This window comes from Aptenodytes forsteri, unplaced genomic scaffold, assembly GCF_000699145.1.
Source record: "Aptenodytes forsteri isolate BGI_AS27 unplaced genomic scaffold, ASM69914v1 Scaffold55, whole genome shotgun sequence".
NCBI classification, from domain to species: domain Eukaryota; kingdom Metazoa; phylum Chordata; class Aves; order Sphenisciformes; family Spheniscidae; genus Aptenodytes; species Aptenodytes forsteri.
In genome coordinates this window covers 11,705,083-11,723,114 of record NW_008796063.1, presented here as the reverse complement: position 1 = coordinate 11,723,114, position 18,032 = coordinate 11,705,083, and the positions used below count along the sequence as shown (strand labels likewise).

Genomic DNA, 18,032 nt, shown 5'->3' with positions numbered 1-18,032 from the left:
ACCGAAGGGCTGACACCGAGGGGCTGGCACCGAGGGGTGGCACCAAGGGGTAACACCGAGGGGCTGGCACCGAGGGCTGGTACCAAGGGGTGACACCGAGGGGCTGGTACTGAGGGGCTGGTACCGAGGGGTGACACCGAGGGGCTGGTACCGAGGGACTGGCACCGAGGCGTGACACCGAGGTGTGACACCGAGGGGCTGGTACCGAGGGGCTGTTACCGAGGGCTGGCACAAAGGGGTAGGGTGAAGGGGCTGGCACCGAGGGCTGGCACCGAGGGGTGGCACCGAGGGGCAGCGATAAGCTGCTGCTGTTGCGTTGCAGGGCTCAGGATGGACTTTCTGACACTCTTGGTGATTTACTTGTGTTTCGTCCTCGCTGCTGTGGCTCTGCTCTGCGCCTGCTCGGGAAGGAAGGAGAGTTTCCTCGCAAGGAGTGTCAACGGTGCGAGCCAGGTAAAGAACTGACCTGTCAGGGCGATGATCAGCTCCCGTCCCGGCGGTCTGTCCTAGTTTGTCGTGCTAAAATTAGTGTATATCTCCTCCATAAAAAATGCTAGTATACGTGGTTAGAGTGACGATACGGTATATTTCATATTCCCTCCTATTTCGACAAGTGCTCTCGGGTAAGTGCTGACTGGGATTGGAAACGGAACTGTGTCTCCTTCTGGCTGATGAGATCCTGCCCGAGCAGGTAGTAAAAACCCGTTTGTGTCGTACAGCTCCCGCTCCTGCGTGCGCCGGTCTGGCCGCCTGCGGTCACCGCAGGGTTGTAGTAAGGATGGAGCTTCTCGCGATACTGAAAATACATTGTTCAGTGACACCGTAACACGTCGGCTTTGAGAAATTAAATAACAACGAGGCCCCAGCTGTTTGCAATTTTACGGTATTTGCTGCTGTCATTAAGAGGAAAAAGGTGGGGGGAGGTTTGAGAATTAAAATAGGGAGGGAATTATAACTGGTAGCAGATATTTTAGGGGAAGCTCTTTAACGTGGGCCTGCAATAATGCTGCAGGCTGTTGTTTCCTAAGAAAGAAGGAGGAATGAAGAGCTTTAAAAGAGGATTAAGAATTGGCGTTTTATTGTAAAAACAGGGAATGGATTGAAAAGGCACTAGCTTATTTTTCTGTCTATTGGGCTGTGTCTGAATGAAGAAGAAAAAAAAAAGGTGTAGCATTCTTGGAAGGGAAAGGATAAGGCAATCATCATTTAAGTTGTAAATAATATTTAATGCTTTTTACATGAGTCTAAACGGACTTTGAATTTGCTACTAGGATTACACTTTCTTTTCATTTTGCTTTATAGACACAGAGATCATTGTGCAGATAAATTTAATATTTACCCACATTTCTCAATAGGAGCCTCTATGAAATTTGTGTAACAATCAGCAATTAAAATACTGCTGTGATGTCAAGTCACTGTCTGGAGAAATGTAATCGATACTTGTACGCATGAAATAAATATAGGTAATCCTAAATAGGTTCTCTAGCCACTGTATTTTAAATTCATTTCTGACTGTAGTTAATGAAGCGTATAAGCCTGGAAGTTGTTGAAATTGTTTGACTGCACTCCTGTAAGATCCTTTAAAGTATTCATTGTCAGCGGTATGAAATAATTAACGTGCACAGAGCACAGCTATTTCTAGCTCTGCGACGAGTCAGCTTCCCCCCCGGGGTCTGTTTTCCTTGCTGCCAGCGGTTCGGTTGTGCGAGGTGGTTATACGTGCGGTACAGGTCTTCTCCTTCCCTCCTACTTTCATCGCCACTGCAAGCACAAATCGTATTTGTAAGAGCCTTTTGCTTTGGTGTAGGGAATGGCTGAAATACAGGGGATCGGGGGGGGAATAATGGATATCGAATGTAATGTTAGACTGTGCTAACACACATACAGTTAATTTAAACTTGAATTTTGCAGTCACATGCAGGTTGCTTTTCTGTCTCGTTGTGTGTTTCCTATTGCAGTACGCAGCCTCTTTTAAAAAAGACTTGTCACTTGAACTGCTGATATGAGGCATGCCAGTTAAAAGAAAAATATTTAACATCTTCTCAACTCTACATATGCTTTTTGCCTTCTGGTCTTTCACATCTGAGACAAGAAGCTCTCGCTGCATGTTTTCTTTCCATGTCAGCTAGAAATAGGCTCAGCTGCTCTACTTCCTCCACCACTGATGGAGCAGCGTGCTGCTACAGAGATCTGTCACCTTCTGAACAGCGGAGTCAAACGATTCTGCAGTCACAGGCTATTGCTGAGGACTTTGCTGAACGAAGACAGGCAGTTTTCTTCTTCATTGTGCCTAGCTGGTTTTGAAACGGCAGTTAGATAGACGTGGAGTTATCAGACTGGATCACAGCTGTAGTTGAAGAAACTGGATTTTTTGGGTTTGGTGGGGTTTGTTTGTTTTTTGGTTGGGTTTTTTTTTCCTTTTTCTGGAGGATAGTGGGCTTTATCCCTTTGCTTATCTCCGCTTGCATCTGTCAGATGTCCTGATGAAGCATATTGTAGTTCAGAAATTGCTCAGTTCTATCCCCTGCTTAACCAGTTGCCCAGTCTATAACCTGATATAAGCTCCTTACAACTTTCACACATTAACCCAGATACATTTGTTTGTGCCTTCTGGGCTTCCAAGAATATGGAACCTCGCCCCCATTTTGAAAACCCCAGCAACGTGCCTGCCTATATTCTTAGGACCTCAGATGCCCCTGAAAATGAGCTTCCTCCCTGGCGATACGGCTACAGTGATATATAACTGAGGGACTAGGTGACATGTTTTTGTTTGAACGTTCCACAGGGCAGAAGTGATGTGCAATCCAGATAACAGTGTTTTCATTTGCTTCAGGTATTGTCATTTGTAATCCCCGCACAGCTCCAGAGCGCGACACGGAGGGTGCTTCACAGGCTCTTCCACACAAGGTATTGCACTTTTTTTTTATGCTTTTGACCTTATTTTTCACTAGTATTTCTGGCCACTACAGGTGACCTCCTGCCACCATCAGAGCTTTCACTATTATGCTTAGATATTCCCTCCTCATTAGGGGTGCTTGTCGGGGGTTACAGATTCCCTTTAAGGTTTGCCACACTGTTGTCTTTCTGTTCCTTGCTTATTGTTGGGAAATGGTACCCTGAAATATTTGAACATATTGACAAATAAAGATAATGTGGCTCAGTAGCTTCCAGTGTAACAGATGTTGGTCACACTGGTGGGAGACTGCATCCGCAAGAGAATTACAACAGGCTCTCTGGCAGCTGCAGAAAGAGTTTAGACAGAGCTAGCGATCCCCATCCTCTCCCTCAAATCCCATTATTCTTAGTCCAGCAGCTTGGATGTCCAGGTGGCTCAAGGGGAAGCTGCACAGCTGCCAATGTGCAGCCTGCTGTATTAAGGTGAATTTTGTAGCGTCCTGTAAACTTTGGTGCTTTAGGATCTGCTTCAGGAACGATTTAAATACCTTTCCTCTGGGGGCAGCAACTCCAGTATGACAGACACTTCAGGGATGTAACATCTACAGCTGTGGAACATGTGCTGCAGTTGTTTTGTTGCCTGCTGTGCAGATTCTCTGCTGTTAACACAGCCCAAGAGAGAGTGGTTACACTGTCAAATGTGCAGTCAGCAGCAGAGCAATTATCTGATGAGCCTGGTGTAGTTGTCATTGCTAGGTTATGCTGTGCGCTGGAGGCACTCTGATCCTCCACGCACACCCTTCGACTGCCTCCCCTCATTCAAGCGAGAGATTTTTCAGTTCGTGCAGAAGTCCAGTGAGGTGCAGCACTTGCAGGCTATCTTCTCGTAGCCCTGCAGCTGAGAGGAGACTCCGCAGGATCCTGCTGGATTGCACACAGAAATGGCTTAGGAGAGAGCAGTAGAGGAGAGCTTGTCTGCAACGGACTCCCCGCTGCAGTAAAATACACATCGCTAGTTATTTAAAACTCGTAATAAAAGTCCAGCAAACTGATGTATAATGCAGAGAACTGTAGTAAGTGAACGTTGCCCTCCTAACGCGTGGCTTATCTGAGCATCTGTTTGCCAGGCTGCTGAAAGTTGTTGCTCAGTATGACGCATCCCAAACAAACCTGCGTGCCAAACGGTTGTGCAACTTGCCTCGCAGAAGCTGTAGGTCTCCCAACAGGTTGGAACTAGCGTTCGCCATTGCAAACCTCCTGCCACGCTATTTCGTAACAGCTGCTTATATTATTACAGGTTTTTTTAAGATTACCACTTACTGGGGTTTTCTTTACTTTCAGAGCAGCACACAGCAAATGTCTTCTGGCAGAATGTTTTGTGGCCTGTTGCTGTGGCATATTTTGTCAGCCCCAAGGCTGCTTTGTACTTGACTCTGCTGTTGGGGAAAAAAATCCAAAGGGCATGACAATAATGGAAGTGAATTTAGCTGGCATATTTAAAGGAGCGTATGTGGGGAGAAGGAGAAGCCATTGCCTGGAGAAAACACTATTAATATGCAACCCACGCTGGCCTGAAAACCTAAAAGAGGTGTCTCCTTGCATTTGGAAAGTCTTTGCTGATCACCTCCGAGTGTACTTGACCTGTTAAGCAGGACGCTGAGTATTAAATAGACTGTCCCCTTTCTGTTACAGAAGCTGCTTGTTTGTCGTCCTGCACGTAGCCTTGCAAGCTGCAGTGTATGGGGAGTACACATGGGAAGTGTTTGTTTACTGCTGGGAGCTGCAGTTCCACCTCCTCCTCCTGCTGCTGCCCTACCTGCTGCTGGCTGGGAACATGGGCTGCTTCATTCTCTGCTCCCGGGCCAATCCTGGTAAGCTCGTGCTGATTGTGAGCTGTAGCTCTTTGGAAACGGAGCGTTACTTTTGCTATTTTTCTTGTTTCCTTCACAGGTATAATAACAAAATCAAATCATGCATCGTTGGTTAAGATTTATGCATATGACGGTGTGTTATTTCAGAAAGGCATCGTGTGTCCTACGTGCAACATGGAGAAGCCAGCCAGATCAAAACATTGCAGTAAGAATCTTAACTTCCTGGATAAGCATAGCAGTAATACTTTCCCAGATTAATTCTCCATCAATAATTGCAGTTCACACTACATCTGTTCTGTTATCCAGCTCGACGCGCACAGGATTATGTTCGTATTACTGGGGTCCCGGATCACAGCTGCCCTTTGCCCATCCGTGGAACTGTTTTGCTGCTGTTTCTTCTCACAGAAATTACCAGTTCCGAGGGTATCATTTGGGGTCAGGAACAGGCAAGCTTTTGAGCATCTGGAAGTTAAATGAAAAATCATCACCGGTCAAGACCCCAGTTCAGGATTTTGTGTTTCTCTTGCAGAATTTGCTGTTATCATCCAAAATAAAGCTGGGAGCTACAATCTCTACCTTTCATATGCTTTGCTAGGCAGTACTGTCAGAGAAACCAAAGTCTTTGAGCTGCAGTCTTGGTGAATAAAAGAAGAAATGAGATACACGTCTTTGTTTTTAGTATTGGGGATTTTTTATGATACGCGGTTGAAATTAGTATATTTGCTTAAAAAGCTATCAGCTAAATCATGTCCATAATTCTCAGATTTTTTTCAGATGAAAAACTATCCTAAACTGTGTAAAAATCAAATTGATTACTTAAAAAAAAAACCAAACCAAAAAACTGAACTGTCTTGTCACTCCTCATCAGGTTTCTGCAGTATGTGTGTACATCGTTTTGATCACCACTGTGTGTGGGTCAACAACTGCATTGGTGCCTTCAACGCAAAGTATTTCTTCCTTTACCTCTTCACGCTGACTGCCATGGCTGCAACCGTTGCGATCATCACAGCAGCGTTTCTCGTCCGAGTGGTGCTGCTGTCAAACATGATGCGCGGGAGTTACATTGATGACCAAGGACAAGAGCGTGCTGTCGAGATTCTCTTCCTCATTCAGGTAAGTTTATGCTGTCTGGGCTATTAGCCTATAAAAAGGTTTGTCTCGGTCTTTGCTTTCAGGAATCTTTCAACTCCACCCGTTCTCACAGGCAGAATGTGGACAGGCTGCAGTTTTTTACCGACTTACAGGGCTAATTAAGTTTAGAAAACTGCCATTGCAGACTACTTTAAAAATATGGGATTTTTCCCATAGCACTTCATTCAGCTCTCCCATTCTTCCTATTCCTGTCTCCAGACTGCTTTCACTTGGCAGATCTGATTCACAAAGAATGACTTTGTGTTCCAGTGACCATCTACTGCAGTAACATTTAGGAAACAGTTAACAGTCCTTGGGATACCTTCATGGAGATGTTAAAGCAGGACCCTACTACCCTGGAATTTAGATACTTGACTATTTTCTCTCACGTACAAGCAAAGGGTGACTTTGAGTCTCTCTAGCACTTGAGTCATTTGCGTTTCAATCCCCTCATCCCTTTCTGTCCTGTGGCGCTGAGGTGCCAAGTAGTAAATGCTTTCTCTCTTCCTCATCCTAGACAACAGACGTTTCGGCCTTGTACTCTTATAAAGGGATCTTGGTCAGGGAATGTTTGCTCATGTTTGAGAAGTACCGTTACCACTCCCCGGTATTGGAATTTAACTCAGAAAAGAGCTGCTTCAGCTGTATCATGTCAGCAAAACCTGAAGTTGTACCAGATTGTAGCCTCTTCATTTGGCGGTTTGTTTTCAGATGATCTGCATTAATGATTCTTTTTTAATTAAAAAAGCAACAAGAAAACAAACGAGCAAAATTCCAATATGAAATACAAACATTCAGAGATAGATAGATGGGTGTAGAAAACACTCCCGCATATTAGCAAGGCTTGCGAGGAAATACATTTCTGGAAATCTCTGTGCTTTACGCAGAGATGCAATTAGGAATGGACCGTCGCTGAGCTGGATGGGGGATAGGGCTGTGGCCTTATTTCTGGAGCCGCACAGTTGCGCGTGCGTACGGATGTGCATTGCAGCTGGCGTGTTGCAGCGGTCACATGCTTCCGTGTGATTTAATGCTCCAGCTTTTTAACTAAGTGACTATTTTCTTTCTTTGCAGCACCTTTTCTTGACTTTTCCTAGGATTGTCTTCATGCTTGGTTTTGTTACTCTTCTCGCACTCGTACTGGGTGCATACTGCTGCTTCAATCTATATTTGGCCTTAACCAACCAAACTTCCAACGAATGGTATAAATCCAGAAGATACGGGTGGTCCCACCATCTAACGCTGCAGCCTCATGACAGACGAGCTGTCTACAAAAACACTTATTCTAAAGGAGTCTGGATGAATTTAAAGGAAATCTTTAAGCCTCCTACAGCGTTGGAAAGAAAGAAGAAAACATGAAGACGTTATTCTGTATATGTGCCTTTTTAAACTTTTTGTAAGACTTTATTTCAGCAGCGCGCTTTGATGCCCCAAACAACTTTTGTAAAAAGGTCGCTGTATTTCAATGAAGTAATTGGAAACTATGTTTTCATAAAGCCGACCAGTCTTCAAAAAACTAGAGTTCTTCCAAGTTTATCTGTAACGCTGCTGGTACCAGTTGTGACAGTGGCCCGTTCGTCTTTTCAGACACAATCGCAGTATTGAAGCAAGCTGTACTGGAGAGAGGTTCAGCTAAGGAACACGTACACAAGGAACGGGGGGTTTTTTTATGATTACTGTTTGTATGCTGCATTATACCACGGTATAATAGGCAAACTGAGTTCCTAAGTTACTTTGGTACATCTGAAGTAGGTCTTCCTGCAGGAGACTTCACAGGAACATAGCAGTCACACATGTGGAAGTGGTAAACATCTGAATGCGCGTATTTGTCAACTATTCACTTTTTTTCCCCCCCCTGCAGGAAAATAGTAACTCCCAGCTGACTGTATTCAGCTGTGAGTTACTATTTTCAGCAGTATTCTGATTAACAATGCCTCAGCAGAGCACTATTTAAGATACGTCACTTGGTGAGATCTCTGAGGTTAAGCTTAGTGCTCTCGGTTCCTCGTTAGAGGGACCAAATTTGCTGGTACGGAGAGGCAAGTTCGGTCCATCTTACTGACGTGAATCTTTTCCTCTGTGTGTGCCCGTGCAAGGGAAGAGCTAACAAAGAGCTGCTGTGAGCTTCGAGGAAGCTTCATCTTTTTGTAAGTACCTTTGGCAAATGATTAACCCGTTACTGTTAACAGTACGTAGAATAGGTTGCATGTATTTAGCTGGAAATTTACTGGCAGAATCTTAACCTGCAGAAACCATGTTCTACTGTGGATTTGTATAGTATGGAAGACCTTAATTTCAGGAAGGAAACTACCACAAGTGCTGCTTCTCCTTACCTGCTAAGTCTCTTTCTCGATACCCGTTTTCAGCTCTTTCAAAATAAGATGCCATTTCAGCCTTAGAGTCACGAAAATGGTGGACTTCTGGACAAAACTTCAGCCTCCTGACAAGGGTATCGGAGATTTGATATCGAGCTCCGGACAGACAGGTCCTGGCAGATTACAAACTCAGTGCTGGCATTTCTCGTCTTTATTGCATTGTTTGATATATCTGTTCACAGCAAGAGGCTCAACCACGTCTTAGGCATTTCTTTGTATTTCGGGCATTTTGCAGCAGGGGAAGTTACAGTTGCCGAGGCTGTTTCTAGGGCTGCCCACCTGCAGTCACTGAACAGGCCGCCTCAAAAGCGCGGCAGTAACACGGTCTTCCACTTCTGTAGAGGGTGAACGCTGAAAGGCACTTCATCGGTGTCCCTCAAGAAAACCCTCTGCCTTAATGGTGGAAGACAAAAGTAAACTTACAGCTGTGCAAGTGACCTCCTGAAATCCCTCTAACTAGAGATCACTTGAAAGATGTACTGGCTGCTTTTAGAGGCTTGCGTTTGTTTGGGGAAAAACAGCGTGTTTGACTCGCCCAGCAATGAGGGTTTCTTAAGAACAATGTCAAGTGGCCCTGTTCTCTTTCCAGAAATTCTTCTGTTTGAGGGGTAATAGAGGAGAAATTGGAAAAATATAGTAAGAACTTTAAATAACTTTATTTTTAAAAATGTATTTATTTACATGCCGAATCTGTACAATATGCAATTAAAAATCCGTATATGGTTTCTAAAAAAAAAAAAAAATCATATACAATATGGCTTTACACACCAACAGACCAGCTCTCAGAGTAGCCTGTCTGGCATTGCAAGGGTACAATGATGCATTCTTTCATAGACCAGTACATAAGGCTACTTTCCAGGATATAAAATAAAATACTGCAGTACCATGCCTTAGGAGGACTAAAGTAGTGAGGTTAAAGGCATGAAAGGTTTTGAGTGGTGGTGAACGCACACCAGAACTCCTTAGGTTTGGTTTTCTTGGTTGGTTTTAAATGCATATGATTAAGTAGTCTCTTATGAGACCCTACGTACTTGCTTCACTTTCTGAATCCTTTTAAATCTGAACACCAGAACACCGCTGCCCTGTGGTCAGAGGGAAATGCTTCACAAAGGATCTTCCTTTCTTTGAGGCAGCTGTACAAAATGCCGAGGCTGTCAAATGTGGCCTATCAGTCACCTCCACAGTATAACCAGGCAGAGGTTTAACTACTGTTGTTTCCATTTTCAACAGGAAACATCTCAGGGCTGTACCATCCTGTTAAGCCACTTACCTATAGAAACATTCTCTCCCTTGCTCTCTGAACAATTACACTGGCAAACTTAGGACTGATCAAATTCCCCAAAACTGGAGAAAACCAGTAAGTTTTACGTTAACATCTGTCATTAGCTGCATGCTGTTCATTACACAATGACAGTCTGGACTTCCACCTCCCCCTCCTGGGAGGCGATCACAAACTCTCCTGCATGTTCCATTATTTCAATGTCCTCGGATGCCACCATCGTCACCGTTGCTTCTTCTGTCTCGATGCTACCCTCGGTGGTCAGCACTGCTCCTTCTCCGATGGCGGAAGCCAGCGTCATAGCCACCTGCTCCGTGAGGCTTTCGGGGGTCGCGATGGTGATGGTGTCCGCAGCATCTGTGGTTACTTCAGAGTTTTCTGCCACGGTGACGTTCTGTACAATGATCTGGTGACCAGAGTTGGCTTGATTTACTATTTGTTGCACAACCTTCATAATGTGGCTGTCAACCTACATTAAGAGAAAAGAGGCCGCGTTATTTCTCGGCGTATAGTACTCTGTTAGAAGTACAGACAGTTATCACCGCCATAAACAGTGCTTGATGACCAGCAGGGCAGTACAACAAGCAGCATTTAATTCCAATTTCCTCCAGCCGCTCACTCAAGTTCTCATCACCCCGAGAACAGCGGACTCCTAAACACGTCACACCTCACGTCGCTGAGGACGTTTCGCCAGCAGGGTACTTCCTACAGAAAGTCAAACTACTGTTTACAGAGAAATCTTAACAATGCATGCCCAGACTTTTAAACTGGCTGACTGCAAGTCAAGAGCCCGGCCAGCCTCTGACTTTGCAGCCACCATTATTGCTAGCATTCAGGCTGAAGTGTTACTGTACCATTCTACTTAGCCGGCAGCTATGTTCTCGTGTGTGAAGCCATGCAAGTCACTAGCCACCATCACTAAGCGGATCTGGGGTTAACAGGGCTCAGTCAAACCCAGTATGACCAGTATTATGTTTTTACACAGACAGGTCTGCAAAACTAGAGGTTGGTAAATTAATTACTTGAAGTTGGGTTTATTTAGACGCTAAAAGTGATTCACTTCATCTACAGCAAGTCCCCAAAAATAATAGTTTACGTGGCTGCTTTACCTCATGTCTGGTTCCCTCTATTATTTCAGTAGCTTCGCTGGTCTCCATGTCTTCAGTAGCAGTCTTGAAAGACAAAATATGATGATTCCCTTTTTAGATTGTTACAAAAAAATCTTTTATTACCAAGATACAAGACACTAAGATCTTTTGCACGTCTTTGTTCCCCCCCATGATGCAGTAGCTACTCTAAAGACCACTCCTCCTTGAAATTCCCTCCAAATCCCATTATCGAGAGCTACTTAAAGGTAATGCAAAGTGCTCACAAATAACTGAAAGAGAATGTCCTCTCTCAGCAGGACTCGGCCAACTGGCAGATTTCTCTCCTACTGGAGAAAAACTATGGCAGCACTAAAGGGACTCAATAAATGAACTGTGTTATTCTGCACGGATGAGTACTGGCTCTTTGTCACGAAGGGGGAGAAAGCGAAATGCGTAATTCATTGCTTTTGGCAGCCACGGCCAGTTATAAACAACAGAGATTATTTCAGACAAAATAAGCTAAATAGAAATGGGAGAAAAGAGGAGGTAAAAGTTGAGGGAAAGCTGAAGCAAGTTTGCGAGGACATAAAATCTGGTTTGGTCAGAAGTTCTCGGTCTCAGCCTTCTGATGAACTACTGTCAGTCTTCCCTGCGTTCTCATTTTCCTGCCTACGTTACATGCAGGACTTCGAGAAGGGTGGTGAAGTAGGTTCCAGGTGCTCTCCTTCTGAACAAGATTAATCCTACGTATTCCTAGGGTCATGCAGGCAGGGGTGGCATTGGCTACATCCCGTTTTACCTTCTCCCAAAAGCCTAAATGAGGAACATGCACAACTGCAGTTTTTATTGACAAAATACCATGCTAAGTTCAGGATGAGAAGGCTGTTTGCCCCACTTCTTACCTCGATGATGTATTCCTGAGTGTCCGCCACCACTGAAGAAAACTCTACCAAAACAGTGTGAGGATCTTCAGAAATGACTGTTGCAGCTAAGTTGTCAGCTGACTGACTTTCCTCGGACACCATCACTTCTTCCACCTCTTTCAAAGCAAGGAGGCAGCCACCTGCATGGTATTCCAAAAGCGCCAGAAAAACATTATTTTTCATAAGCATCTCAAATACAGGAGTACCTGGAAAATACTGTGTGGCACAAACAAGACCCCTTTAATGGGATGCCACTGACAAGCAACCAGCAGTCGGACGACAGGCTCTCATCCCACCAAGACAGGCCAAATGATGGCCCAGAAGAGGTCTACGTGACACCAGCCAACAGCACTGAGCCTCGAGGAGAGCAACTGTCCAGTGTCATTTAAAAAAATACACAACTGAATTCAGATGCGTAAAACCGTACAGGATTTCAAAAGCCGTATGTGAAGAACATACAGTTAAGACTTTCGGTATATTTTAAGTTGTGTATCTTTTCTGCTTATGCGTTACATTTCAGTATCTACCTAGGAAGCTTTTTTTTTTCCTTCAGTAAACTTGTATTGTCCTTTACAATCTCAATACATCATCATCACTACCTGAAGAAGTCTGAAAATCCGTGCTTAGGAGCTAAAGGAGCAGCAGGTCCAGCGTAACTAAGCCGCTCAAACAAGATTATCTGTGAGAACTTTACTTAAAACATTTTCCTCACAGAACATCCACACTTCGTGTTTTCACAGGATTTCATAAAACCCCCAAATTAGTACGAATTTAATGCCAAAAAAAAACCAGTTGGCAAGTTTAACCATAACAATATGTGCCACATAGTAGGTTTTACAGTCCTCTCGCCTCTTCCCCAACACAGAAGCCAAGCTCTCTCTGGCATTGCTTTGTGAAAACGTTCGTTTTCTCCCTCTTTGTGTACAGCCTTGGGCCAGAACCACTTCACGATTCGGGGTAGACTCTTGTACGGTTTGGGGTCTGTCTTCCCCACTTAGGGCAGTGGCAACACTGGAGAGACCACTTAAGCCAGAGTTTGGAGGAGAGAGCCCACAGCACCCCTGCAGTTAGATTCTTAATGCAAATTCTGGTTTGGTTATCTTTCTCTTTATTTAGGTGATCTAGATTTTATATTAGAACTGTTTTATGGCTGGCTGTTCAGCATCATTCTTGGTCAGAAAGATCACAGTAGAAATACTCGTTAATGTAGATGAAAAAACCCACAATGCATCTCCTTCTGATGCAACCGAGATGCAGATAAACAAGTGGCCTTGGACGAAGGTCATTAGATCCACTCCGAAAAATCATTGCCATTCAGCCAAAAAGCAGCTTGTCCAAACCCAATCCCAGCACAACACACGCACACACCCCCCGACGCGGACAAGCTCTGCCACCTCACCTTTGGTTTTTAAGTGCCTGTTGAGAGTGCCGTGCTCTGCAAACCCTCGCCCACACTTGTAACACTTAAAAGGCTTTTCCCCCGTGTGATGGCGGATGTGGCGGACCAGAGAGCCCTTCTCCCGAAAGCCCCGACTGCAGTACTGACAGACGTAAGGCTTATCCTCTAAATGCGTACGGAAATGAACTTGCTGGGCATTCTGTACAAAGAGAGAAGCAAGAGAAGGGCAGCTAAAGGGAAGGACAAACTCAAGCAAGCAGTATTTTAGCCTCCAGGGTAAAAGTCAGCATCTTTGAGGACTTCTTCTCATGTAAGACACAATAAATACTTGGGTTTATTATTATTACGTAATTTTTTCCACACACCAAGGGACAGTTTCTTCACAAACGTGAAGGTTTTATTAAGACTGTCCCCCTTTTCCCCACTAAAACAAAAGCTCCTGGAGCTTCTGCTCTTACAAGAGGCAGGTGAGCTGGCGTTTGTTCTTTCAGGAGCAAAGCCTGCTAACTTCTCCCAAACCCTGGCTCTGGAAAGGGAAATCTGAAGGCAAGCCTGTTGCGAGGGAGGCACACCTTTGTCTTGTACCGCTTGCCACACTTCGGACAGGAATACGGCCGCTCATCAGAATGCACTCTTCGATGCCCCTTCACATGTGCAATGGTCTTGTAGAGCTTCCCACACTCTCCACAGCGGAAACGCCGTTCATTCACGTGCACTTCTTGATGCTTTTTTAGCAGATAGCCCTTCGTGAACTCTTTGCCACACTCCTCACACTTAAAAGGCTTGTAATCTAGAGAGAGAGAGAACGCATGGCTGATACAGGACAACCAGCAGCAGCATCTAGGACATGCCGTAACAAAATTCTTACCAAAAAAATTAACCCAGACAGGGAGGGAAATTATATTTTCAACTGCGTGTACGGGCTTTGTCTCATTCATAAGTGAATTCTGCTCAGATGTTGCTCTTACCGCCTTTGGTGCCTTTCAAGCAGCAGTTCCAGCCCATCAACCTGTTCTGCCTCGCTAACCTTTTTATTGGCCTCGTCACAAAACTCTACTTTCAGGGATGCGGTGCAGGCCCTGAAACAGGGAAACTTTTTTTTTCTTTTTTTAATGTTTCTTTTACCCTGTATTCTAGAGCTCAACCAAAGTCAACCTTTTCATATTTGTGTGTTAAGCATCAATTGATTTTGCACGGCTAACGGCCCTGTAAAGGCAAGGAATTTGAAACAAAGCAAGCTGTACTATGCTTAAGATCATAGCAAGACACAGCGCGTTTTGGACAACAGCATAAGCAGTAGAACTTTACCTAAATGACCTTTGATGTGTGTTTCAAGGGAAGCAGCTTCACTGAAGGCTTCGTTACAGTGAGGGCAAACGTAACTTTTGTACCCGTTTGTTCTTTCTGCATCTGTCTATTGGAAAGAAAATGGCACGACATAAATATTTTTTGTAGTAGCGTGTACAGTAAGTATTGCTAACCAAATTCCCAGTTAAATACTCCAGCTCTGACAAGAAAGAGATCTATATTGTTAACAGGAGAGAGCGAGCGCGCGCGCGTAGTAACGCTACACTTCAAGCATACGTGAAAAACTTAACTATAAAAATGGACACAAAGACCCAGGCACAGGGAGATGCGCCGAGGATAACGTGCGGGGCGGCGAGGCGAACAGTGCTGTCCACAACCAAGTGCGGGCAAGGAAGATTAAAAAATTAAATCTATTTATGGAATACAAACATACAGACTCCGCTTGTTCTACTTCAACACACTGTTCCCCACACGGCTCCTCTTCTGCTTCCACCACTTCGTTTTCTAGTTCTTCTCTAGCAGCTACAGCAGGCTCGTCTGGCTTTTGCACTTCCTCCATAGCGACTCTCTCTATCACGATACCCGAATTCCTCATGGCCTGCCTCAGCAGATTCTCGCTGTTCACTTCCCCCTCACACGGCAGCTCCTCAGGATGCGATTCCTGAAGGAATAAACAGTCAGTAATTGGTACAGCAAATAACACAGTTAGCCCCTTTTTTTAAAGCAACATAGCTGTGCCAGTTGTTCTTTGTAGGGTGTCTAATGCTGTGACACAGGGTTGAAAGATCAAGAAGGGAACCATCCTGATTCAGTTGAAGATGTCCCTGCCCACGGCAGGGCGGCTGATGACCTTTAGAGGTCCCTTCCAACCCAAACTAGTCTATGATTCTATGATCTTGGACTGGGGAGGAAGATGGGGTGAATCTGTACTCTGAAAACATACGTTCCAAGGGACGATAAGCCTTTGCTCCTACCGCAGAGTCTCGTAGCAGGGAACGGTCAACAAAAACGCCCTCTCACCGTCTGCATCATCCAGTACGTGGTGGCGAACCCTGCCCATCCCCCTGTATGCTATACACGTGCTGCTAAGCTCAGCAGCAGCAGATGGCCAGACAAGGTCAGAGCAGAGCGTGCCTTCTGTGTTCTCAGACGAAAAAGCAGCTAATTAACCATTTACTTCCGCCACACAGATTTATTCTCAGCACCTAAGAAAATTTTGTTTCTGAGGTGAAATAGTTCAAAATACTTCTTTGCATAGGACACACGAAGGGTATTTAAGAGAAACGACACTCACATCTTGGTCCAGGGATTTCGCATCTACAACAGGAAGTTCCTGCATTTGGACGTGGACTTCGTGAAGAACGTTGCCTTTGGCATCTGTCACGAGATGAATCACGGGTGAGGTCTCGATGGATTCACTCGCTATTGATGAAACGGTGTCTGTGTTGGAACTACAGGATCCTTCAAGAAAAGCAGCACAAGGAGTCACTCGGTGTACTGCCACCCCTCGTCAATTTGCTGTGCCCTACACAAAACGTGTCTTAGAATACGAGGCGCCTGTTAAAGCCGTCTTTGTAGCAGCTCCTCAAACATTCTTCACGGTCAACGCCTGGCTACGCGCACTTCAGGTTAATAGCTTAGCTCTGTAAATTACTTTTTCCTGTGTAAAAGATACAAACTGAATACCACGGCTGTATTTTTTTTTTTTGATAAATGAGAAAGAACTTGTAGTTCAAGTGCCGGGAGCATGCTCGGTTTTATCAGACGCAAGGCAGGTACCGGCAGCATCACTGACCTGTTGGCAAATCATCTTTATTGACTACTATTTCTTTGTTCATGTTGAAGCGAATTTTTTCGGTGCAAGGTGTCAGAGATTTCAGGTGCCGAGTCAAAGCTCCCGATTCCCGGAAGCTTTTCCCACATTTCTTGCATTTGTAAGGTCTTTCATCTGGAAGTGATGAGAATCGAAACAACAGTATTAAACTAACCACGGCCAGTATTAGCTCTGTGCGACAGACTGCAAGGAGAACGCTTTCAGCCTCCTACGGCGAGCAGACTGTGCTTATCCCAGAACCTCGCGTTGCCTCCCAGCACCCCAAACGTCAGGGAGCTCCGCGGCCTCAGCTCAGCGGAGGATGGAAAGCAGCAATAAACGCCGCTGGAAGGTAAGCGGGATAACCGCACGCAGCACGCTCCAGCAATGAGGAACTCTTATTTCGGAGAGCCGTCTTACCAGTGTGACGCCGGTGGTGTCGGATCAGAGAGCCTTTTGTCCTAAAGGAAGTTCCACAGAGTTTACATTCGTAGTCCTTTCTGCTGCTGTGAGTGATCATGTGAGCTTTGAGGATGCTGGCCTACGGAAAGAATTTCGTTTTCAAAGATGTTCGAACGGTTAAGGGTTTTACATTTCAGCCGTGAAGAACAACAACGCTCCTTCCGAAAGCAGAACTTTCCTTTTGGAAGTGTAGCGTGCAGTAGGGAAGCGCGCTGTTACCGAGTCTTGAGATGCCTCGGTTAACAGCTAGCCTGAGTAACTCGCTAACCCGAACACAGTAGAAGCGATACTTACTGTTTTAAATGTCTTCTGGCACAATTCGCATACATATCGCCCTTCTTTGTTAACCAGCAGCTTGACCTTTATCAGTTCTGTGGAAATATCCTGCTCCTGATCATCAGGGTTGCCTTGATCTTCAGGGACTTCCCCATCAACGTGACCATTTGGGTTTTCAAAAACGTGGTCTCCTGCAACAATGACTTCTTTGATGTGCCCGCTGCCTGGGAAGAGGATACGAAGACAGCTAGGTTCTTTACAGAAGAGAGCTTTACACGACTAGAGCAATTCACTGGTTCAGCATTTCACGCAGTAGGAAGGAGAAATGGTTACTTTAAACCTGGAACACGGGTCTTTGCAAAGTTCTCGTTATCGCGGCATAAATATTAAACTCTGTTCCAGAAACGTCCGTTTTTCAATCCAATTTGCATTAACGCGGAGAGAATTGCCGAGCTGGCCTAGGGATGCCTCTCTCACACCCCCGAGGCAACGCTCCGTCCCCAGCCCCAGCGCTCGGTAGCCCAGAGGTGGCACGTACCCGACTACCACACAAATCAAGGGGAAGAGGACACCGGACGAGGAAACTGTTCCTGACCCAGCAGGGGCATAAAGGCAAGCGTCGCGAAGCTCACCTACTATGGCAGATGCGTTGCTGATTTCCTCTGCTATTGAAGATGCTTCAACAACTATATGAGCAACCGTTATCGACTCCTCGACAGAAGGAACGACCTGCTGTAACAGATAACGTTTTAGCAGAGAGGTTTTATTACCTTTAAAAAACATTGTGTTCTGCTCTCTCCCCTCCAACCCAACAGACCGTTGCGTCCTAATTATTTTCAGCCACGGCTTGAGGAGAAGCCTGCTGTCACCTTTTGCGCTTCTTGGTTGAGGAGACCTGCCGGCGCAGCAGCGAGAGCTTCTGGCGCTCGCTGGCAGACCTTCTGCAGTTTGTGTTGCACAAATTCTTCCAAGGAGGTGAACTCCGACTGGCAGCGACCGCACTTGTGCACGTCATCTTCGTCTACGATTGAAAATTCGGTCACGGCTTTAGGAGAACACGGCGCCCCTCCACCAGCGGCCTTTACGCCGAGAACTTTTGTCCTGCTTGTCCCGGCGAGCTCCGGAGAGCCGGGGGAGAAGGCAGCCGGGGGGAGGTGTTGCCGAAGGGTATTTTCGCTCCTGCAGGGAGGCGGTTTCTGGGGCGCGGCGGGG

The 18,032-nt window shown here is 45.5% G+C and overlaps 2 protein-coding genes across 2 annotated transcripts in view; one reads left to right on the top strand and one right to left on the bottom strand.

Annotated features, from left to right (window-relative positions):
- Positions 1-298: 298 nt before the first annotated feature.
- ZDHHC4 (zinc finger DHHC-type containing 4) lies at positions 299-7,664 on the top strand. Its single transcript, XM_009286496.2, has 6 exons — positions 299-453; positions 2,834-2,907; positions 4,588-4,766; positions 4,846-4,971; positions 5,635-5,879; positions 6,972-7,664. The coding sequence occupies exons 1-6, from the start codon at positions 331-333 to the stop codon at positions 7,254-7,256; spliced, it is 1,032 nt and encodes a 343-aa protein (XP_009284771.1). The 5' UTR covers positions 299-330; the 3' UTR covers positions 7,257-7,664.
- Positions 7,665-8,263: 599 nt separating this feature from the next.
- The window catches only part of E4F1 (E4F transcription factor 1), a 12,461-nt gene continuing 2,692 nt past the window's right edge, over positions 8,264-18,032 (bottom strand). Inside the window, exons 2-14 of the mRNA XM_009286618.2 lie at positions 17,690-17,841; positions 17,453-17,549; positions 16,839-17,044; positions 16,503-16,623; positions 16,065-16,217; positions 15,564-15,730; positions 14,703-14,930; positions 14,270-14,375; positions 13,534-13,751; positions 12,962-13,160; positions 11,542-11,702; positions 10,661-10,723; positions 8,264-10,020 (exon numbers count right to left, since the gene is read on the bottom strand). Of these exons, the coding sequence (XP_009284893.2) occupies positions 9,673-10,020; positions 10,661-10,723; positions 11,542-11,702; positions 12,962-13,160; positions 13,534-13,751; positions 14,270-14,375; positions 14,703-14,930; positions 15,564-15,730; positions 16,065-16,217; positions 16,503-16,623; positions 16,839-17,044; positions 17,453-17,549; positions 17,690-17,841 (2,219 nt within the window). The 3' untranslated portion in view covers positions 8,264-9,672. The remainder of the gene's footprint in view (positions 10,021-10,660; positions 10,724-11,541; positions 11,703-12,961; positions 13,161-13,533; positions 13,752-14,269; positions 14,376-14,702; positions 14,931-15,563; positions 15,731-16,064; positions 16,218-16,502; positions 16,624-16,838; positions 17,045-17,452; positions 17,550-17,689; positions 17,842-18,032) is intronic.

Excerpts from the sequence above, each read along its gene's own strand:
- ZDHHC4 (XM_009286496.2), top strand. The coding sequence starts at position 331 with ATGGACTTTCTGACACTCTTGGTGATTTACTTGTGTTTCGTCCTCGCT. Across the intron at positions 2,908-4,587 it reads CACAGGCTCTTCCACACAAG|AAGCTGCTTGTTTGTCGTCC; the intron begins GTATTGCACTTT and ends TTTCTGTTACAG. Across the intron at positions 5,880-6,971 it reads AGATTCTCTTCCTCATTCAG|CACCTTTTCTTGACTTTTCC; the intron begins GTAAGTTTATGC and ends CTTTCTTTGCAG.